Raw genomic sequence first — 17342 nt, 5'->3', positions numbered from 1 at the left:
CTTTCAGTAATCCAGTAAAAAAAAAAAAAGTCCTCCTCTCAGTTCACATTGTGACAGAAGTACGCAATATAGAAGTCACTTCCTGACCACAGCAATAGCATCCTTATTCCTGCATGTTTCTTATTCATGAGTCACTCACTATCCCAAACCATACCTGAGTACACATCACCAAAAGAAATACATGGGTGGTGTTCTTATTTCCTCCTGGATTTTGAGCCCGGACACTAGATGCAGAGTATTGCATTTTCCAAATCTCTCTCAGCATCCATCCACCTGACCCAACTCTAAATACTTACCACACTGTTTCCAAGTTATCCACCCTGGACTCATACTCCAGCCAGTGGACAGAAATAAATATTTTCACCCCAAGCTTCCAGAGGCAAACTTTTGATCCAGATGAAGATAACCTTGCTCTTTTTTCCCCCCTTTTAATATGTAAGGACTTGATATAGCTACCTCAGATGGAACAGAATTATGCAAGAGAAATTCCTCCCTTTAATGAAATTTGAGATTCACTGCAAGTGTTTGAGGAGCTAGGAACATCCAATAAACACCAAACATCAGAAGATTCATGACTGAACGTCACAAATAAGGACACTGGACATGAACAAAGACAGATAATTTCTGCATGTCACATTTTCTACCAAATTAATTTGGCACTATTCCCAGACGTTGTTATTCACTTTCCACTTTTAATTAAGTAGTCAAACTTCACTAGAACAACCCATTGCAGAAAGCCAAGCTGTGTGAACATTCATAGAAAGCAAGGCTTCTTTTTGTGTCCTTTTTTTTTTTATTAAAATTCTGATGAGCATTCATTCTTCTTACAATTTGTGGTAAATAGAAGTACTTATTTCTCAGAGAAATAGTTGTACTCGAGAGCTTTGAGAAACAAAGACATCTCAAAAGACTCTAAGTCACTTCTAATAAAACTGCAGGAGTGAGAGTGCCCGCCAACCTTTGAAGAACAAAGGAAAAGGATAATATAGTGGAAGGAACCACTCAAACACATTTCACATTCACTTGTGATTTTCTGAAGTGATTTTCCCCATATGAAAGAGTCAAATTCTGGATTTTTGTCTTCACTAACTTTGATAATCTATCTGCGACTTGAGGTGGCCTAGGAGAGATGGTACAACATGTAGCCAAAGACCACATGCAGTCCTCAAAACCATGTTTGACATGCCAGCAGCACAGTGAGAATATCTGATGCTTGGCCACCTGGAGGTGGATCCATGCAGAGAGATCCAGCTACAGAGAGCACACATCTGCCAGTGTCACATCCTACATCCATCTGTCTACAGCACATCCAAATATCTCTCAGAACAAGTCAATTGGTAAAATGAGCAAGACTGATGAAAGAAACATGGGAAAGTGGAAAAGTGTAGAAGATCAGAACATCCAGGGAATAAGTAAGGTGGAAGGTGAAAAAAGCAGGGGTCATTACACTGTGTGGGGCATCAGGGATGTTACTTCAGAGGTGTTGACAGTGAAGATCTGAGCATCCCACCCACACACTTGTATCAGATATCCAGGGTATTGACATAAACAGAACTGAGAGAAATGGAACATCATCTGGTTTCATTTTAAACTGCTCTTACAGAAATGTACCAGAAAGCTTTCACTGCAGCACAACACCATATAAGAAAGCCTATAGACTCTCCATCTCATTGAATTTGATGGTACTTAGGAGTTTTGTTTACTCAGGAGCCCCAATAAGTGCCACATTTTTCGCCATGGCTTTTGCTTCAGATATGGTTAGCCGTAGAGAGAACCACACAGTTATGGCACCAGCAACCTGAAGACCTCAGATACCTAACTAAGACCAATAAAGTCCATGAGTCACAGTCTCAGGGGAATCAGAGCTACTTGGCATGCACCCATAGAAGGTCAATTGGAGCACAGGAGACCATTTCTAAATAACCCAGAGCATCGCCACTGAGAAAAATAAATAGAACTATGTATCTTGTTTCCACATCTTAGCTAGCTAAATAAATAGCTCTGATAGTGCACTCTCCAGGGCAGATTCTTAAAGTGACCTTGGTCATACTGCTGCCTAGGACAGGAGAATGTGGGTGTATCCACCAGAGAAGTGGTGCATTTTCAGTGCTGCATTCCTGGCAGCTGATCAAAGAACAAGGGTAATCTCAGCCCCCACAGTTGCCGGCTGTTCCTTCCCAGCAGCAAGGCAAATCATGGTGGCATATAGCTATGGAGAGAAGCTATCAAGGACAAATACAAAGGGAGGATCAGAGGCTTGCAAGGAAGACATTACAAAATTTCCTCTGTAGGCAGGTTACAGACTAACATTCTCTTCAAGAATATGTATACTAATAGGCAAAAAGAGAGATATGCTTTTTTGACCAACTCGCTACACCAAAATAACTTGCTCCAGATTTCATAGAGCTTTGGGAAAGGCTATACAGTCTCTTCAATTGAGATAACCAGCAACACAGCTGACAAAGCATACATCCCTCCCCTTTACACTTTCTCATCCATCTCAGAAAGCCCATCCATAAACCCCCCTCCACAGTAACCCTACAAGTTTTAAACTAGAGCTGCTCAAAAAATAGAAGCAAATTTTTTACAAATACCTCCATTTTTTTTGATGAACTGTAAAGATGCCTGGGATTTTCAAAACACAGCTATTTATTACTACCAAGAAAGAAGATTGGTAACTCATTCTGCAGACAAGAATTCTAGTTTCGAGACCTACATCCTTACCAGCAATATCTCTTAAGACCACTTTCCCCACTGCTCCCAAACAGACTGCAAACAAACACAGTCCCCAATGAATAATAGGAAACTAGTGCCTTTAAATAGGTTGCAAGTGCTTTTTAAAACAAAACAGTTTAGTGTGCTTCTTCTGACATAACACAGCCTGTTTCCATTGCGCCATTGATCTTCTCAGCTGCTTCTAGTTATTAAACGAAACAATCAGCTTTGACCTCCAGGCAAGCTAGCTGAGTGGCTACCAGGCTTCAGCTGATTTATGGTTCTCTCAGGTGAAACCATGTGTTGATGGGAGCTAAATCACCTTTTACTAAGCTTTAATAAGGGAAATTTTTGAGACTGTATTTTCTGCTTCTCTCTTCAGAGATCCCCTCAAAAAAAAAATAGTTTAAGAGTTGTTCAAAACAATTTTTGTAGATGAGATGAGAAGAAACAAACCCCAAATATTTCAAGTTGTCATTCTGTACCTCTAAATAAATCTCAGCAAAAATCTAATCTAAAAATGTGTGACATACTGAGATATCCCCTTCCCTCAAAGGAAGATGAAAATGGAAAAAGAAGCTTTGCACAAAATTATTTAAAAAGCTCTCAGGCATCCAGTCCCATTGCTTAACCAAGAACTGATACAGACCCAAGTTCCATTACACCTACATCCTGACTTATGAGGCAGTCACACAAGTAGAACTAACCCTCGTCTAATCATAGCCAACACTTCAGGAAAACACAAGAAAACCAGGGAGTTGAGTGGAATTTGCTTACTTAGTTAAGTTAATGGACTCATCAGTCATTTTTGGTTGCTTCAGAAATTCAACTCTGGAACTAACTCAACCTGGGCACTACTGCCATTTCCAGGCTCCCTGAGTCTTAAAGTTGTAACACAAGGCCTGAGGGGAATCTTGGAGAGTGCTCATATATCCTAGGAATAATACCGTAGCAATAACATTCTTTGAGTTGGGTGATATCCCAACTGTTCCTGTGCGGGAACATCCTGATATCTTACTTTTGGAGAGACCATGTAGAGGAATCACAGGTACGCTGGCTAAGAGAGAACTGAAGCTGTGAAGCAGTTCCAGGTACTTAGCACCACACTAGAAAGCCAAAACTGCAGACAAAAGTGAGTTGGCCTCCGTTAACAAGGCAGCTGCAGGAAGTCGTGCATCTGCTGGGCCCACTCACTATCTTATTTAGTAAGGCAAACTGTTCAATTTTTATTTATAGCCCCAGACACACAGGCAGGAGAACTGGAAGACTCCTGCATTTAGCAAACAATAGTACCATGTGTTGACGTACAAGTTCATAAATTGTTGTTAGTAGGAATCCCTTCCCTTACAGTGTATTGTGTAACTGGCCATGTTGGGAGAATTGGTATTAATCTTTGACGATTACGCCAGGATGGACAAGATTTATTAGACTCCTCATCCAGGGTGACAGGTCCACTCCCCAGCTAATGGTCAAACTGTTGTGCCATGTCTGTCCACCTACCTCTCACCTTCACATCATGCCCATCCTAAAGCTACTTCCTCAATAATCTCCAACCATGAACTAGACCTAAGTCCATACAGAAGGCAAACCTGACTGATTGTTGCCATGTCCTTGCTAAGACACGCATGAACCAGTCAGGATTATGTGGTCCACATGGCAGAGCATGTCTAAAGGAGAGAACCAGCAGGTTCTGTGTTTCTTTAGCAAATGTGATTGTATGGGCAGAGGTCATAGCAGTAAGTTCTACCTTTTGTTTGTGAGGAGCAAGCCACAGAAATATGTTATGTCCTTCTGAGGATGTTTGTTTTCTGTATTAAATAGTTTGCCTTGAAAGGTATTTGTGGCGAGAATCTTGAACTTGAGGAATAATGTTCACCATTGAGATGGAGATACAAAATGGACTTCTCTTCAGAAAAAAAAAAAAAGAAAAAAGAAAAAAAAAAAGAAAAAAAAAGAAAAAAAAGAAAAAAAAAGGCAAAACAAACAAAACACACGCAATAGTTTGAAATATTTGGAATGGGCCTAAAAATGGACCCAGGTTAATACTAGCAAGAACTGTCATCCTACAAAAATATCATGATGACCTGGTCACAACTCTCTCCAAAAGGAGGAAAAGAAAGAACTGCCACAATTTCATTGTACCTGCTCCCAGGCCACTGGTGACAGGAGGTTCTTGCTAAGGGACAGGCAGGAGCAGTTTGTCTGCTGCTGGGATGTGCTTCTCAAAATCCAGTCCTGACTGGAAAATGAAGGACGATACCTTGCAATCAAACTGCCATCACAATATAGGGTACACTACAAATAAATGGCCACCAGCATGAATCATATGATAAAACACAGCACAAGCATGTCCTTCAGGGAGCTATTTCTGCCTCCTAAAAAACTCTGCAGATTTAAAGTGAGTGGAAATTGTGCATCCATTTCTGATTTCTTTGCCTTTTCAAGTGGAACCAAAATTTTATTTCTTGCTGGCCAGGAAAGATGAGTTCCCTTGTGGCTACTGCCTACCTGACTGTCCTGATGTGTCGCTTGCTGTAGGGGGTGATGACTTTGAAAAGCAGTTCCATAGCTCCATTGATGCCAAGCGTGGTTCCTGCAGTAACTGAAGCAATAAAAGAGAAAAGCAGTCAGCTCTGAAGCAGGTGGTCTTCAATACTGTGTTTAGAAGTGATGCAGGGAAGGGAGTAGCTGCCCTTGGGGCTATGTGCAGATTTCTAAGGGCTTCCAACTGGACTTCACAAATCATTTTACAGGCACAGAAGTGCAACACAGAGCTGTCTGTGGACATGACCTGAGACAAGGTCAGACACAAAATGAGTTCTCAGATTCTGCACTTCTTCCAAGCTCCCCAAAAGCCCTTTCCCAGTGGATATTGTACTCTCCAGAGAACAAATCATAGTTAAATAGGTTCAGGAAAATGGGAGGGCTCAAATTCTTCCTGCGTTTCCCAGAGGCAACTCCATGTGGATGGCTTATTTTACATGGGTATGGAGGGCCGAGTTTTCTTTCTGTGCTACTACTCAGCAGTTTGGAAGTATATTTTTGGAAGGGGTGCTTCAAGTGCAGCCTAATTTCAGCTACCTTTAGTCTTTCACTTATTAGCACACCAGGAGCTTGTATAGATAGATTTTGCAATCGATTCTAAAAATTCCCAGTGCAGACAGAAGCTGTTCAGCCAGGCCTCACTACTATAAGCCAGGTTCTCTGTGTAAAGAAGGGGTAAATAAAGCTCTAAAATGTTAGATGCAAGTGAGCAGGGTGAAGGGATCAGTAAGCAAAAACAGCCAGAGGGAGACCTGGCTGTCTGCCCACTGGTAGGTTTTGCCTATTTTGTAAATATTTCCTGGTGATCATTAGAGAGCTGCCAGAGGGCCCATCATCTCCTGCTGTCCTACTGTGCCTCCGCCAAGTTGTCCGGTGATGGAAAGCCTTGCGTGGCTTGCCAACTGCTTTCATTGTAGCTGGTGATTCATTAGAGACAGGGCAGTGGACAAGGCTTCTTGAACTCATCCTGCCCCAGAGTGGGAGGTGGGCTGCCACATACAACTGGTGGCAGAGACCGTGAAGGGAGAAATCCAGGTCAAAGAAGCGTGACAAGGATTTATCTTTTCTGCTTTCATGCCTAAGCACTCTCAGAGTTTTATATGATTACGGATCCTCTTTAGTTCCACTCCATAAAAATAATTTTTAAGGTAGGGAGCATGTGATCTCCTAGTTTGGTACCACATCCTCACAAACCTTCACCTAACTTCCCTTGCAGCTTTCCAGCTGGGCCGCAGAGATCACAGAGTCAAAATTAGCTGGACAAGGTGGAAGCACAGCTGGTGAAGTGGAGGTACCTGGAGAGCAACAGAGCTCTGTGAAGGAACAGAGGATGGGTTCTGGGGTAGAGTAAGGGGCTTGACATGAACAGAAAGGAGGCCAGGCTGCAGTGCACATCCTGGAACCTCTGCAACATCTGCAGCTGAAATGGATGCAGGTGCACTGAAGCAGGGAGCAGCGACTGGTGTAGATCATCATTTTGGGTGGGAGGCAGCACACGGTCATTACCACAGCTGTGAAACCCAAATAAAGGCACATTTCAGCTTCTGGCCTTGGCTGCACTTTCAGCCAGCCTCAGCCTGTTAAATGCTGTCTGTTGCAGGGAGGAGAGTTGAATGTTGAGGCTTGGCTGCTTGCCTGAGAAAGCCCGTTGCATGAAACTAGCTCCTGTATAGCTAGGAGGGACCTGCAGGGCTAGGAGCCAGGAATGCTAAATCTTAGGATGCAGACTGCAGGCAGGATGGCTGTCAAGAGTTATCTGCTGGTGAAGGAAGCAGGGAGGGAGAGAAAATGGTTGGGGTGAGCAAAGGGAAACTTGTGCTGACAAACTCAGTGCTCTATAGTAGGGAAAGCCTGTATGAATTTGTAATGATCCCTGGAGAGAATACTCGAAATCTCATTACTTGAGTTGTTTAATATGAGGGTATAGCTAAGCAAGAAAAACTGGAAGAGTGCATGAGGGGAATACTAAGATAGAAGACCAGGTATTAAGTTCCCAGCTCTAACGTGCTTCCTGAGGGACCTTGAATAAGTCAATGATTTCCCTCTGCCTCTTTCTCCACCTGCATTTCCCTTGCATGTGGAGCTGCTCTGAGGAACTGCATAGAGGCTTAAGGTACCTAAGTCTCAGCAAAGGCGTTAACTGTGTATATTATGGAATAGGAGATCGTTATTGTGAATAGTTTTTCACTATAGCACTTATGTTTTCATAGTCTGCAAATGAAATACACTGTGTAGACCTTTTGGGGACTACCTAGGACTGTTCTGACTTTTCAGTCCAATTCTGTGTATTAACAGTGCGTGTGGGCACTTGCCTTAAACAGGAATGATGTTTATTTGCTCTGAAATGATGAAGAAAGTTACTGTCCTTTCCATGATGAGGAAAGGAGGAAAACCCAGGTACTCACCGTTAGAAGCACAAACCCGCAGGACCCAGAGGCAATGGGTGAGGTTCAGGTGGTGGCCCAGATTTTGTCTTGTCAAGCTCAGGATTACATCAGTTGCTTCTGCCTTCTGTACTTTCAGCCCAAACTTCCTATCTGTGAAAAGCATAGCAGGATCAAAATTATTATGAAGAGCAGGCCTCTGCAGCAGTGCTTTTAAGCATACTTGGACCACACTTAAGCTGGAATCTCATAACAAAGTTATTCAAATGAATTGGTGTTATTTGAAGATTGCACTGAAAACAGAAAAAAAAATTGTATTTACTCACAATTACCATATACAAAGAGAAATTATATTTTAAGATTTCATGTAGGTTTCTTTCTTTCAGCTAGAAGGCCAACCTAAGGCAGAACATGGATGAAACCTGTTCAAGAAGCAGCATCGTGTGCACGTACACCTTCCCTGTCTTGTTAAAAGTTTTCCAACTTGCCAAACGATAGATGACCTGGATTTCCAAAGTAATACATCCTCCAAATAAACTCACAGTGCTCTATCAGTGCTGTTTATTGCCGGGGCTGTCCATGAATTTTGAGCTTCCCCCACCCACCTACGCATTTCCACCATGCAGCAGTACCTCGTTGGCCAACCCTGGCCAGGAGGCGTAGCAGGGGCAGGAGGATGCTGTGGTCGGGGGGCTCGGTGCGGGCAGCAGAGATGAGGGCCTGCAGCAGTGCCTCACTGCCCCCTTTGCTGATCACGTACTGAATTCTCCGTCCGGTCCCTAGGGAAAAGAGGGCAAGGGTAAAAGGCTTTGATCAGAGCATCTTTGCCCCAAAGCCACAGTTATTGATAGCTTTCAACCTGCACAATGCATACAAAGGCCTTCCTGTGTTGCTTTATTGTTATAAACTCCAGGGTGTTTGCAGATTTGACCTCTTGGGTGTCCCCGGACTGGAGACACGGCTCATGGTTGCGTGGTGAAACCACTGTGTCTGCTTCTTCTTGCTCCAGCAGTCATTACTTTTACAAACCCACATCCTGCTGAAGTTTTTCATTGTGCATTGAAATGCAGCAGAGAGGAATAAGCAGAGACACCAACAGATTTCAAAGGAGCAGAAGGCTCAGTGATCTTTTCTTAGATATTGGAAATTAAACCAGCAAAGGAATAAAGCTCTGGACGTCTGCCAAATGAAGAGGAATCCTAGGGAAGCTTTGGAGACAGCTTTCAAACAAGGTCTCCAAAGAAACCACACACTAATCCTGTGAGCCCCACTGCATCAGCAGTGGTCCGTGTGCATCTCTGGCAGCTGTGTCAGCTCTCCATGGTTGGTGGAAGCAGCATGTTCAGCCCTCAGGACACCTGGAGGGGAGATGGTACCTCCTGTCCTCAAGCAGGCAATCCTTCCATCTAACTGAGGAATATTCTGTAAGGCTTCAAAAGAGAGATTCAACTGGACCAGTGATGTCTGTGATGGGGCTGTGAGGAGTAGGTAATGCAGGAGGCTTCCATTCTTGCCAACGCAGTCTAGCAGCTCAGTTGGATTGAAAATTGCTTAGCAAAAGACATTTTTGAGGTGGAGCAGCAGGAAAAATAAATATTCTTTCAGTTCTTGTGCCAATTCACTTATTTTTTTCACATTGCTCAGGCGCATGCAGCAACATGTCATCCCTGCAGCCCTGAGGTGAAGATGCCGATGGGAAGGTGATGAACTCCCTCCATCAGAGTCCCTGCAGTTCAGGAAGTCAGGTTCCTCTCACCACCTCACAACCCACCCTCCAGTGGCACGGGTGAATATTTCCAGTGTTTCACTGCCAGGGCTTATGAAAAACCTTGAAACTCATGGGCTTATTTTGAACTAAAATCAATAGAGATTTTTTGCCTTTTTTTTATATATATAACTTAGAGCGTAAGTTCGGTTTTCTGGACATGGAAGTGAGGACTGGGTAGCTATAGGTACAATTCATGTTTTGTTCAGCCTGCAAACACCTGGCTGAGTGTACACAGATCTGAATTCCCTGCCCTGCTCAAACAACCCCTGCCTGCCCTTAGCCTGCAGGCATTGCCCCGGAGCTCAATTCCTTACCCAGAGAGAGCAGGTCAGTGAGGACGCTGAGAATATTCAGCATAACATCCTTGTCACAGGAGCTCTGAAATGGAAACACACCAAGTTTAGGGATAAAATCAGGACAGTGAACTTCATGCTACACCGGGCTGCAGTGCCTCATGCGGTGCAGAGGCACCGATATCCTTGCTTGGATACTGAGTACTTTTTGTGCCATCTGTCCAGTGAATATGTGCAGCCATACTGATAACACATTGTAAAAGCCTGTGACAGACATACTGATCATACCACACAATATTTAATACACAATAGCGTTTCTGCAGAATTTACATCTAAATTCTAAATTACATCTCTTTTTTTTTTTCTTTATCACACAGCAATGTTAAATGTGGGGTGGTTTTCAATGAGAACATCCCTTATTGCAGCACCTGGAAAAGAATAACTTTAAATTATATTCATCTCATTTACAAGAAAATTACCCTGTCTTTGCAGGTTTACAGCTACAACCACATGGAAACCTGGAGTCTGGGGAGAAGAAAGATGCCCTAAACTTATTTTTAATCAAGTCTGAGTAAGCACCACACCCTGCCATCACACATTCTGCTTTAGATTCACTTTATATTTTTCTCTAGAGGAAATCAGATACAGTGTACTCGTGGAGAAGGGAACACATGATATCTACCACCCATCCGTGTGATACACTAGACCTCTGCTTGAATTCTCCTCCAACCAGATTTCATCGCTGAGACTGAGGAATTAATCACCAGTCTGTATTGTTGTATGCGAGATCTGGGTTAAGTTCTAGATCTCTTAATATCCTTAAAGATAAAACACAACACAAAAGAAATTTGCAATATAATAGAAAAGTTTCATTTGTGTAGCTTCGGTCCTGAATAACATTAGGTGTTTCACATAAGCTATAACGGAATCACCGTATCTCTGATTAAATTATTAAAATTGTATAATATATTATACATATCTTACACAAGGCTCCTATATTTCTGAATATTGAAGTGCTTCAGAAACTTAACCTACTAGAACATGTTCTGGATATATACAATTATTTCACCAGCCAAAACGACTCAACCATTCTGACACATTTAACATTATGCAACTGATGATACAAGACAAGGAATCAAGAAGTAACACCTAGAAAAAAGGAATTGTAGAAAGAATATTTGGAAAATCTACCTAATACGGATCTTTAATAATGACTATTATTAATGCAAGCAGAAGATTTATTTCCAGTGGATCCCTGCTAAAGTCACAGCACAAGCTGAAATGGTGCTGCAGATGGTGTAGCTAATTAGGCAGCTCTGTATCCTACCCTTTCACCACTATAGTGGGGGAAGATGTGCCCTGAGTGAGACACAGGAATGAAGCATATGAATATGCTTACATATGCTTATATGCATATAAAAATATGAACCTCGTTGAAATCAAAAGGGTTGGTATGATGGGGTTACCAGTTCTTTAACAGCCAAGACAAAGAGAATATATGACTTTAACAATATGACTTTAACAAAATCTTCTAACTCTTGTTTCAGCTTCACCTTAGAGAGCCTTTCCAAATCCAACTTACCGGCTCAAGGGACCACACAAGGGAAAGAGAGCCTTTTTTCGAGAGAGGAAAGGCTGCAATAGGGTCAGAGTGACTACGAATACCATTGCTTCTTGGTAACGTACAGTTTCAGTCACGTGATAATCCTGCTAATTGGTCTCTTTGTTCATTAGTCCACAGTCCTGTGCTGTCTCAAGTCTCTTGATTTCAGAGGAAATAAACAGTGATCAGAGATCTCTTCCCAAGAGTTCCTTGGCATTTTTTGTCATAGGGACTTAACAGTCAGGAGCAAGCTGTCAGGGGTGATGAGTATCCACCAAATTTACTGACTCCAAGAAGAGTTACAGTCCTCAGCACCTTTTTAAATATCAGCGTTGACTGTCCTCTGGTTTTGTCTTGCTGCCTCTCAGTATCCCTTTCCTCTGTAGGTGGATGGATTACACATTAAGGTTTCAGTAATGAAGTCTTCATTGATTTATGCTCCTATTACACTGGGCTGTTTATTTTAACTGATTGGATTGTGGGTTTCCTAAGCCATTAACACAAATAGTGATGACATAAGATATCCTCTGACTTTCCATGCGCTTTATCCAGGGACACAGATGAACAAAGAACTTGAGGGGATGTGAAAGATCAACCTTTAAAATGTGCAAATTAGAGCTGGGTGATATTGCCAAATATTTTACCTGAATATTTACTCTTGGTATTTTAACACTGAAACTCTAATTGTGTTGGTGCACCATCATTCCCCTTCCTCCAGTGCACTAATGAGGGAATTGGAGGGCTTGTGTGTTTGCTGAAACAGTGGATAAAACCCTAGTCCCATTAGAAATTATATTTCCCACTAACTTTAGTGGCACCAGGATTTCAACCACTGAATAATACAGAATATCACAGAGGAGTACAGCTCCAATTCATAATAGACAGCCAGAAAATATATATATATATGTATAAAATATATAAAAATATATATATATATTATATATATGTATGTATTATATATATTTATATATATATAAAGCTCTAAAAGCTCTACCATTGTTGTTGTCTTACAAGATGATGGCTTGCCTGTTGAATAGAGAGAGCTCAGATTTTGGCTAATTAGCTTGCTATTTTCTAAAACATCAAAGAAATCTGGACATTGAGTTCCAGGAGAATCAGTTGTTTAATGCTCATACCAAACTGTTTGTGGAAGAATTGCCAACAAATTCACTCATAAAAATATTCAGTAAATCTTTTTGAACAGTAAATACAAATGAGAAAATCACAACTTGTGTCTGATCTAAAAAAGATGAATAGGGTAATTTCTTTAATGCAAATTACTTACCCAGCTCTGGTTAAAATAAACACATTAGTTATTTTTATTGAAAGATATGTTTGACTGCTCAAGAACAAATGTTAAGCAAGGAGAGAAGTAAAATTCCTCTTGCTAAATATTTTCCATTCCTGCCAGCACTTACGAATGTTACATACAATATCTGTATGCGCACAGACTAATGAAGATGCATTCATGGTATATGGGTGGAATGAGAGCAGAGAAAAGTTCCCAGAGGCTCAAGTTAGATTACAAAATCGCCAGCCTCCTGCAGGATTTCACTAAAAGGATTTAGAGTCAGAGCCAAATTGTTACCTATTAACAACAGCCTGTAGCTGCCTTTCACGGCTTGCAGCTGGACAAGGTCTAAAGTAACAAAAAGCATCACTTAAAATATCAAGCATGGCTGTACTTTTTGGCCAGAGCCCCTCATCTTAGCCTTACTTCAGTGAAGCCTGCTGTTTTTCTCACCCAACTGGGAGTATCACAGGGCTGAGTTCAGATGCATTTAATCAGCTTCCGGCTGATAGTTCCTCTCTAAGACTTTTCTGAGCTGTTTCTGGGAATTAATCCCTGAAACACCAGAGCTTTGGTTAGCTTGGCTGAAGCTCCTCATACATAAACAGCAGAGGAATGGAGAAAGCCAGGAATAAAAAATACCCCAGCATATAGGCATTGATACATCCAGGCAGCAAATGATTAATTAGTGATATTGGGTTTGGAGGACAACATCTCCATCCCCAGATCCTTCTGACTGGCAGCTCAGATTATTTTGCTGACCCACAAGTACGCAGGGAAGGAGTTCCTATCTTCTCATCCTGCTCTTGGGAACACGCCAAGAAAAGCTGTTATTTACTCAAGACAAGATTATAAAATTGCAACTAAGCCACAGAACCAGGTAATCTCATTTCACAAGGGAAGTATCCTGGGATTTTTTCTCCAGGCTTTGAAGAGCCACCAGAGATTATTTTTCCTGTCCCACCTGAAGGGCAGTGGCTATTGGTGCAATTCCCCTGTTAGCGCTGCCCTAAAATGAATAATTCCCAAAAACTCAGTTTTTCTGTACCTCTCAGGCTTTCACATCTTTTGCCCAGAGGTACGTATTTATCCAACTAAGACATGCAAATTAATGAGAGTGTTTACTGTGATTCTAAGCACGGTGGCTGAAAAAAAAAAAAAAAAAAAGAATGCCCAGTAAGAAATCATACAATATTAATTTGTGCAGCATGATATTTACTAATAAATATTTTATTTGAGGAAAGAAGTACAAAGCTGTTATTCCACCCGCAAAAATTACGAATGCAAAACTAGAGAAGTAACTTCTGGAAGGCAATGGATAACGTGTTTTCTAACAATGCTCCTATTAAATTAATTGTTGGCTGTAGTCCCACAAAGCTGTGTGACTACTTGGAAATAAATATATAAAGGTATGAATATATAAATATATAAATATATTTATATATAAATATATAAATAAAAGACCTGGGCTAGCACACTTCTAGAGTTGTTTTTTTTTAGAGAGAGGCTGAGGAATAGGATGTCCAGTTCCAAGTTTTATTTATTTGTTTGCTTGTTTTTAAATAGCCTGTTTCTAAATAGGGAAGCAGGATTTGACATGTTCAAAATACATCCTTCTTTCTTCTCTTACCCTTAATAAATACGCTCACACAAATAGCAGCAGTCAGAAGCCTAACTGTCTGTGTAATGACGCTTGCATCTGCAAGAAGATTTCTCTTTCTCTGCATTCAAAGTCTTTGGAAGAGAAAACTAGGTGCAAAGTTACGCTTGCTAAAACCAAGACTAGGTTAGGGGCCGAGAAGGATTAGTCCTCACTCTCTCCTGAGACCTCCAGAAACTATAGGGCTGCTAATAATTGCATTAACACCTAAATCAGAGGCTCCCTTCCTGATGTTCTGCTGCCAGCGAGGTGGAGGTGTGCACCAGACCCAACTGCTCAGCACCGCTGGTGTTAGGGGTTTGCCAGCTGGACATCTTCTCACACCTGACTATCAGGTCTTGCAATAACTGCAAAACCAGGTTCGGCGCCTTAAGTTCTGCGCCTTGCCAGAGTAAATTGCTTTTTCTAATTTAAGTGGAGCTAAAAATTCATGCTAAAATAAGAGAGGAAAATACCCTGGAGAGTTTCTTGCCTGTGTGCTCCCATTTTCAGCCTCGATATTCAGCCAGCTAGCTGTGATTTCTTCTTGCTGGGAGGTTATCGATAGTATTGGATATGTGGAGGTTTGGAAAATATTATTTCTGAGGGGAAAAATTGTGTTCAGGGATCTCTGAAATTTCACTAGGCAACCTCAGAATAAGGGAGTGTTGCAACTCAAGGGATTACAGACTAAATGAAGCACTTCATTACAATCCTATCATCCAGTGTCAGAAGAATCCCAAGAAGTCATGGTCCTGTCGCCCCTGCTCCCAAAATGTCCAAATGTCCTCAGCACCGCCACCATCTTCTGTGGTATACAGCAAGTGCATTTCTCCGGGCTAACCTGGCTTTCCTCTGCCCGGGAGTCAGATAGGCCAGGAAACTCCAAGGAGATGTGGAAGGGAAGGGGTCTATTTAAAGACACGGAGAGGAGAACCTTGCTGCTAGGATAGTGTCCTAAGTGACCTCCTTAATCCTGCAAGAGAGGCATTCACAGCTGTGTGAGATCATGTAGCCCTCAAACTGTATGCAGGGCGGCCAAGGGGCCTCCAAGAACAAGACACGTGGTCCGACTGCTCCTTGCTCCTGTCCGTGAGCTCTGCTTGCTCCTGCGCGCCCCTGCCTGGCAAGGCTGGTGCCCTCTCTACCCAAGCACCAGCCATTCCCATTCCTACTGATGCTCGCTACTGATGCTCAAGCCAGGCTCTGTGCATCAGCCCAAAGCAGCGCCTGTGGGTTTTATACCAAGGAATACAGAATAAAATCATAAAAAATGTCTGTCTGTGGCCTGATGCAGTCAAGTGTGTTTTTTTTATCTCCGTTGACCCGAAGGTATGTTTTTCTCATCTTTGCTTGCACTTGGGTGTGATAAGCTGCAATTATTTTATTTTTTTCAATAACACACCAGATCACAGTTGGGTTCAGTAATTAGGTGCCATTCACAATGGATGGCAGATCATCCAGGTGTCTGGGCAGAAACCATGCCTCAAAGCCAACTTCTTACATGTTATTGTACAGGACTTTGCTCCCGTTCATTGAGCTTCAGGGCTTGTACTCAAAGGATATGTGCTGTGCTCTGTGGGAATGAACTGCCACAAGGCAGACATGGGTAAAGTCCAAACTTATATCTGAATGTCTTCAAAACACTGAAGGTGTTGAGATGTAACAGCTTGGCGTGAGCTGATCTCTAGCCAAAATAACTTGGTGAATAACATGGTGGAAATCATCTGTGCCAAGGAATCTTACTATATTTAATGCAATAAATTGCACTAACATAACACCTCTCATCGCAAGATCACAGATTTCTTTACAAATATTAATTAACACCTGCCCCACTGCATCCTTCATGAAGGGTATCATATTCATTGTCCCTTGTTTTTTGCTGCTGGGAAATATCACCTACTGGTGGGAAATTCACTTAGGCATCACCTAAGTGATTCAGTGGCAAAACCAGGGGCAGAGCTCAGACAGCTAGTCCAGTAAGAAGCAGAAACACTTTCTGCACAGAGGTATTACAGCTCTCAACTTCCCAGGAGTAAGTGAAGCAGAAAAAAATATCTCCTGCAGGGAATCCGAATGCCACACTGGGAGAAAAAAAAGGGCTACTCGCCATCAGCGCATCCTAGCCCTATTTTTGAAGTGATATTCATCCTCATGCCCAAGGATGAGGGAGATGCTGCAGACCTACACAGGAGATAAGAGGCACATAGATCGTGATTTTGCCTCCTCTATCACAAAGTCTCCAAGGTGTTTCACCTCACTTCAGGGCAAGGTTGTTCATCATCTGTGTCACACCATTAGCATGTCACACTAACACAACATGTTCACATCCAGATATCTGCAGGAATTATGCCCTGATAGACTGCAATTTCTTAGTTGCCTTTAGCAAAGGAAATAGCTTTTTTCTTTCCTGCTTTTTTTCTCATGCCAAAGTTCTCTCTATGTTCTAAAAATTAAAAAAAAATAAAAAATAAAAAAATAAAAAAAATGATTGTCCTTGTGCAGAAGTTCCTCCTGATACAAAGTTCCTTTGTGTCACTTCCTCCTCTCACTAATGCATCTCTAATAGAGCAATTACTTTATTATGCAGAACCAGTGGTAAAACACATTATTATATAACCTTAAAATGCTTCTGTCAAATTGGAAGTGTTAAAAGAATGAGGAAACTTTGAAATAAATCAAAACACGTGATATTCTGCAAAAGGCTTTTAGATGTTCCCTTGAATATTTCTAATGTTCTTTCTGTAATTTCTACTGCAGATAAATTCTCAGAGGTTTCATCTCCTATTTCACAATAAGTTGCCTCTGACACCTAAAGATTTTGACTGGATTTAATGTTATATCATTCACATTTTTCGGTTTTTTTAAAAGAAAAAAATAACCATTTTTATTCTAATGCCAAAATTATCCTAGTATGTGTCTTTCACACTCTCTTAATAAGATTTCATATAGCATTAACTATTTTTGCACAACAATTTCTATATGCATGCTAGCACCTACTGTTTATTGGTGTTTCTTGAGTCTATTCCTAAACTTTATATTACTTTACCTGTTACTGAAATATTTTAAAATATTAATGTTTCATTCAAATGCTGCTCTGTTACA

General features: G+C 41.5%; 1 protein-coding gene across 5 annotated transcripts in view; it reads right to left on the bottom strand.

Moving 5' to 3' along the window:
- The window catches only part of AGBL1 (AGBL carboxypeptidase 1), a 440078-nt gene that overhangs the window by 410672 nt on the left and 12064 nt on the right, over positions 1 to 17342 (bottom strand). For 4 of the 5 annotated variants that reach the window (XR_010834249.1, XR_007166158.2, XM_067003867.1 and 1 more), the window contains exons 2-5: positions 9726 to 9789; positions 8276 to 8422; positions 7665 to 7796; positions 5224 to 5317 (exon numbers count right to left, since the gene is read on the bottom strand). Coding sequence is in view for 3 of the 5 variants with exons in the window: in XM_048071952.2 (XP_047927909.2) it covers positions 5224 to 5317; positions 7665 to 7796; positions 8276 to 8422; positions 9726 to 9789 (437 nt within the window). In the remaining 2 variants the exon portion in view is untranslated. Of the gene's footprint in view, positions 1 to 5223; positions 5318 to 7664; positions 7797 to 8275; positions 8423 to 9725; positions 9790 to 17342 lie in introns of those variants that run through there. The other variant, XM_067003869.1, reaches the window with a different exon arrangement.

This window comes from Anser cygnoides, chromosome 11, assembly GCF_040182565.1.
Source record: "Anser cygnoides isolate HZ-2024a breed goose chromosome 11, Taihu_goose_T2T_genome, whole genome shotgun sequence".
In the NCBI taxonomy this organism is placed as follows: domain Eukaryota; kingdom Metazoa; phylum Chordata; class Aves; order Anseriformes; family Anatidae; genus Anser; species Anser cygnoides.
This window is presented reverse-complemented; position numbering and strand designations above follow the sequence as displayed.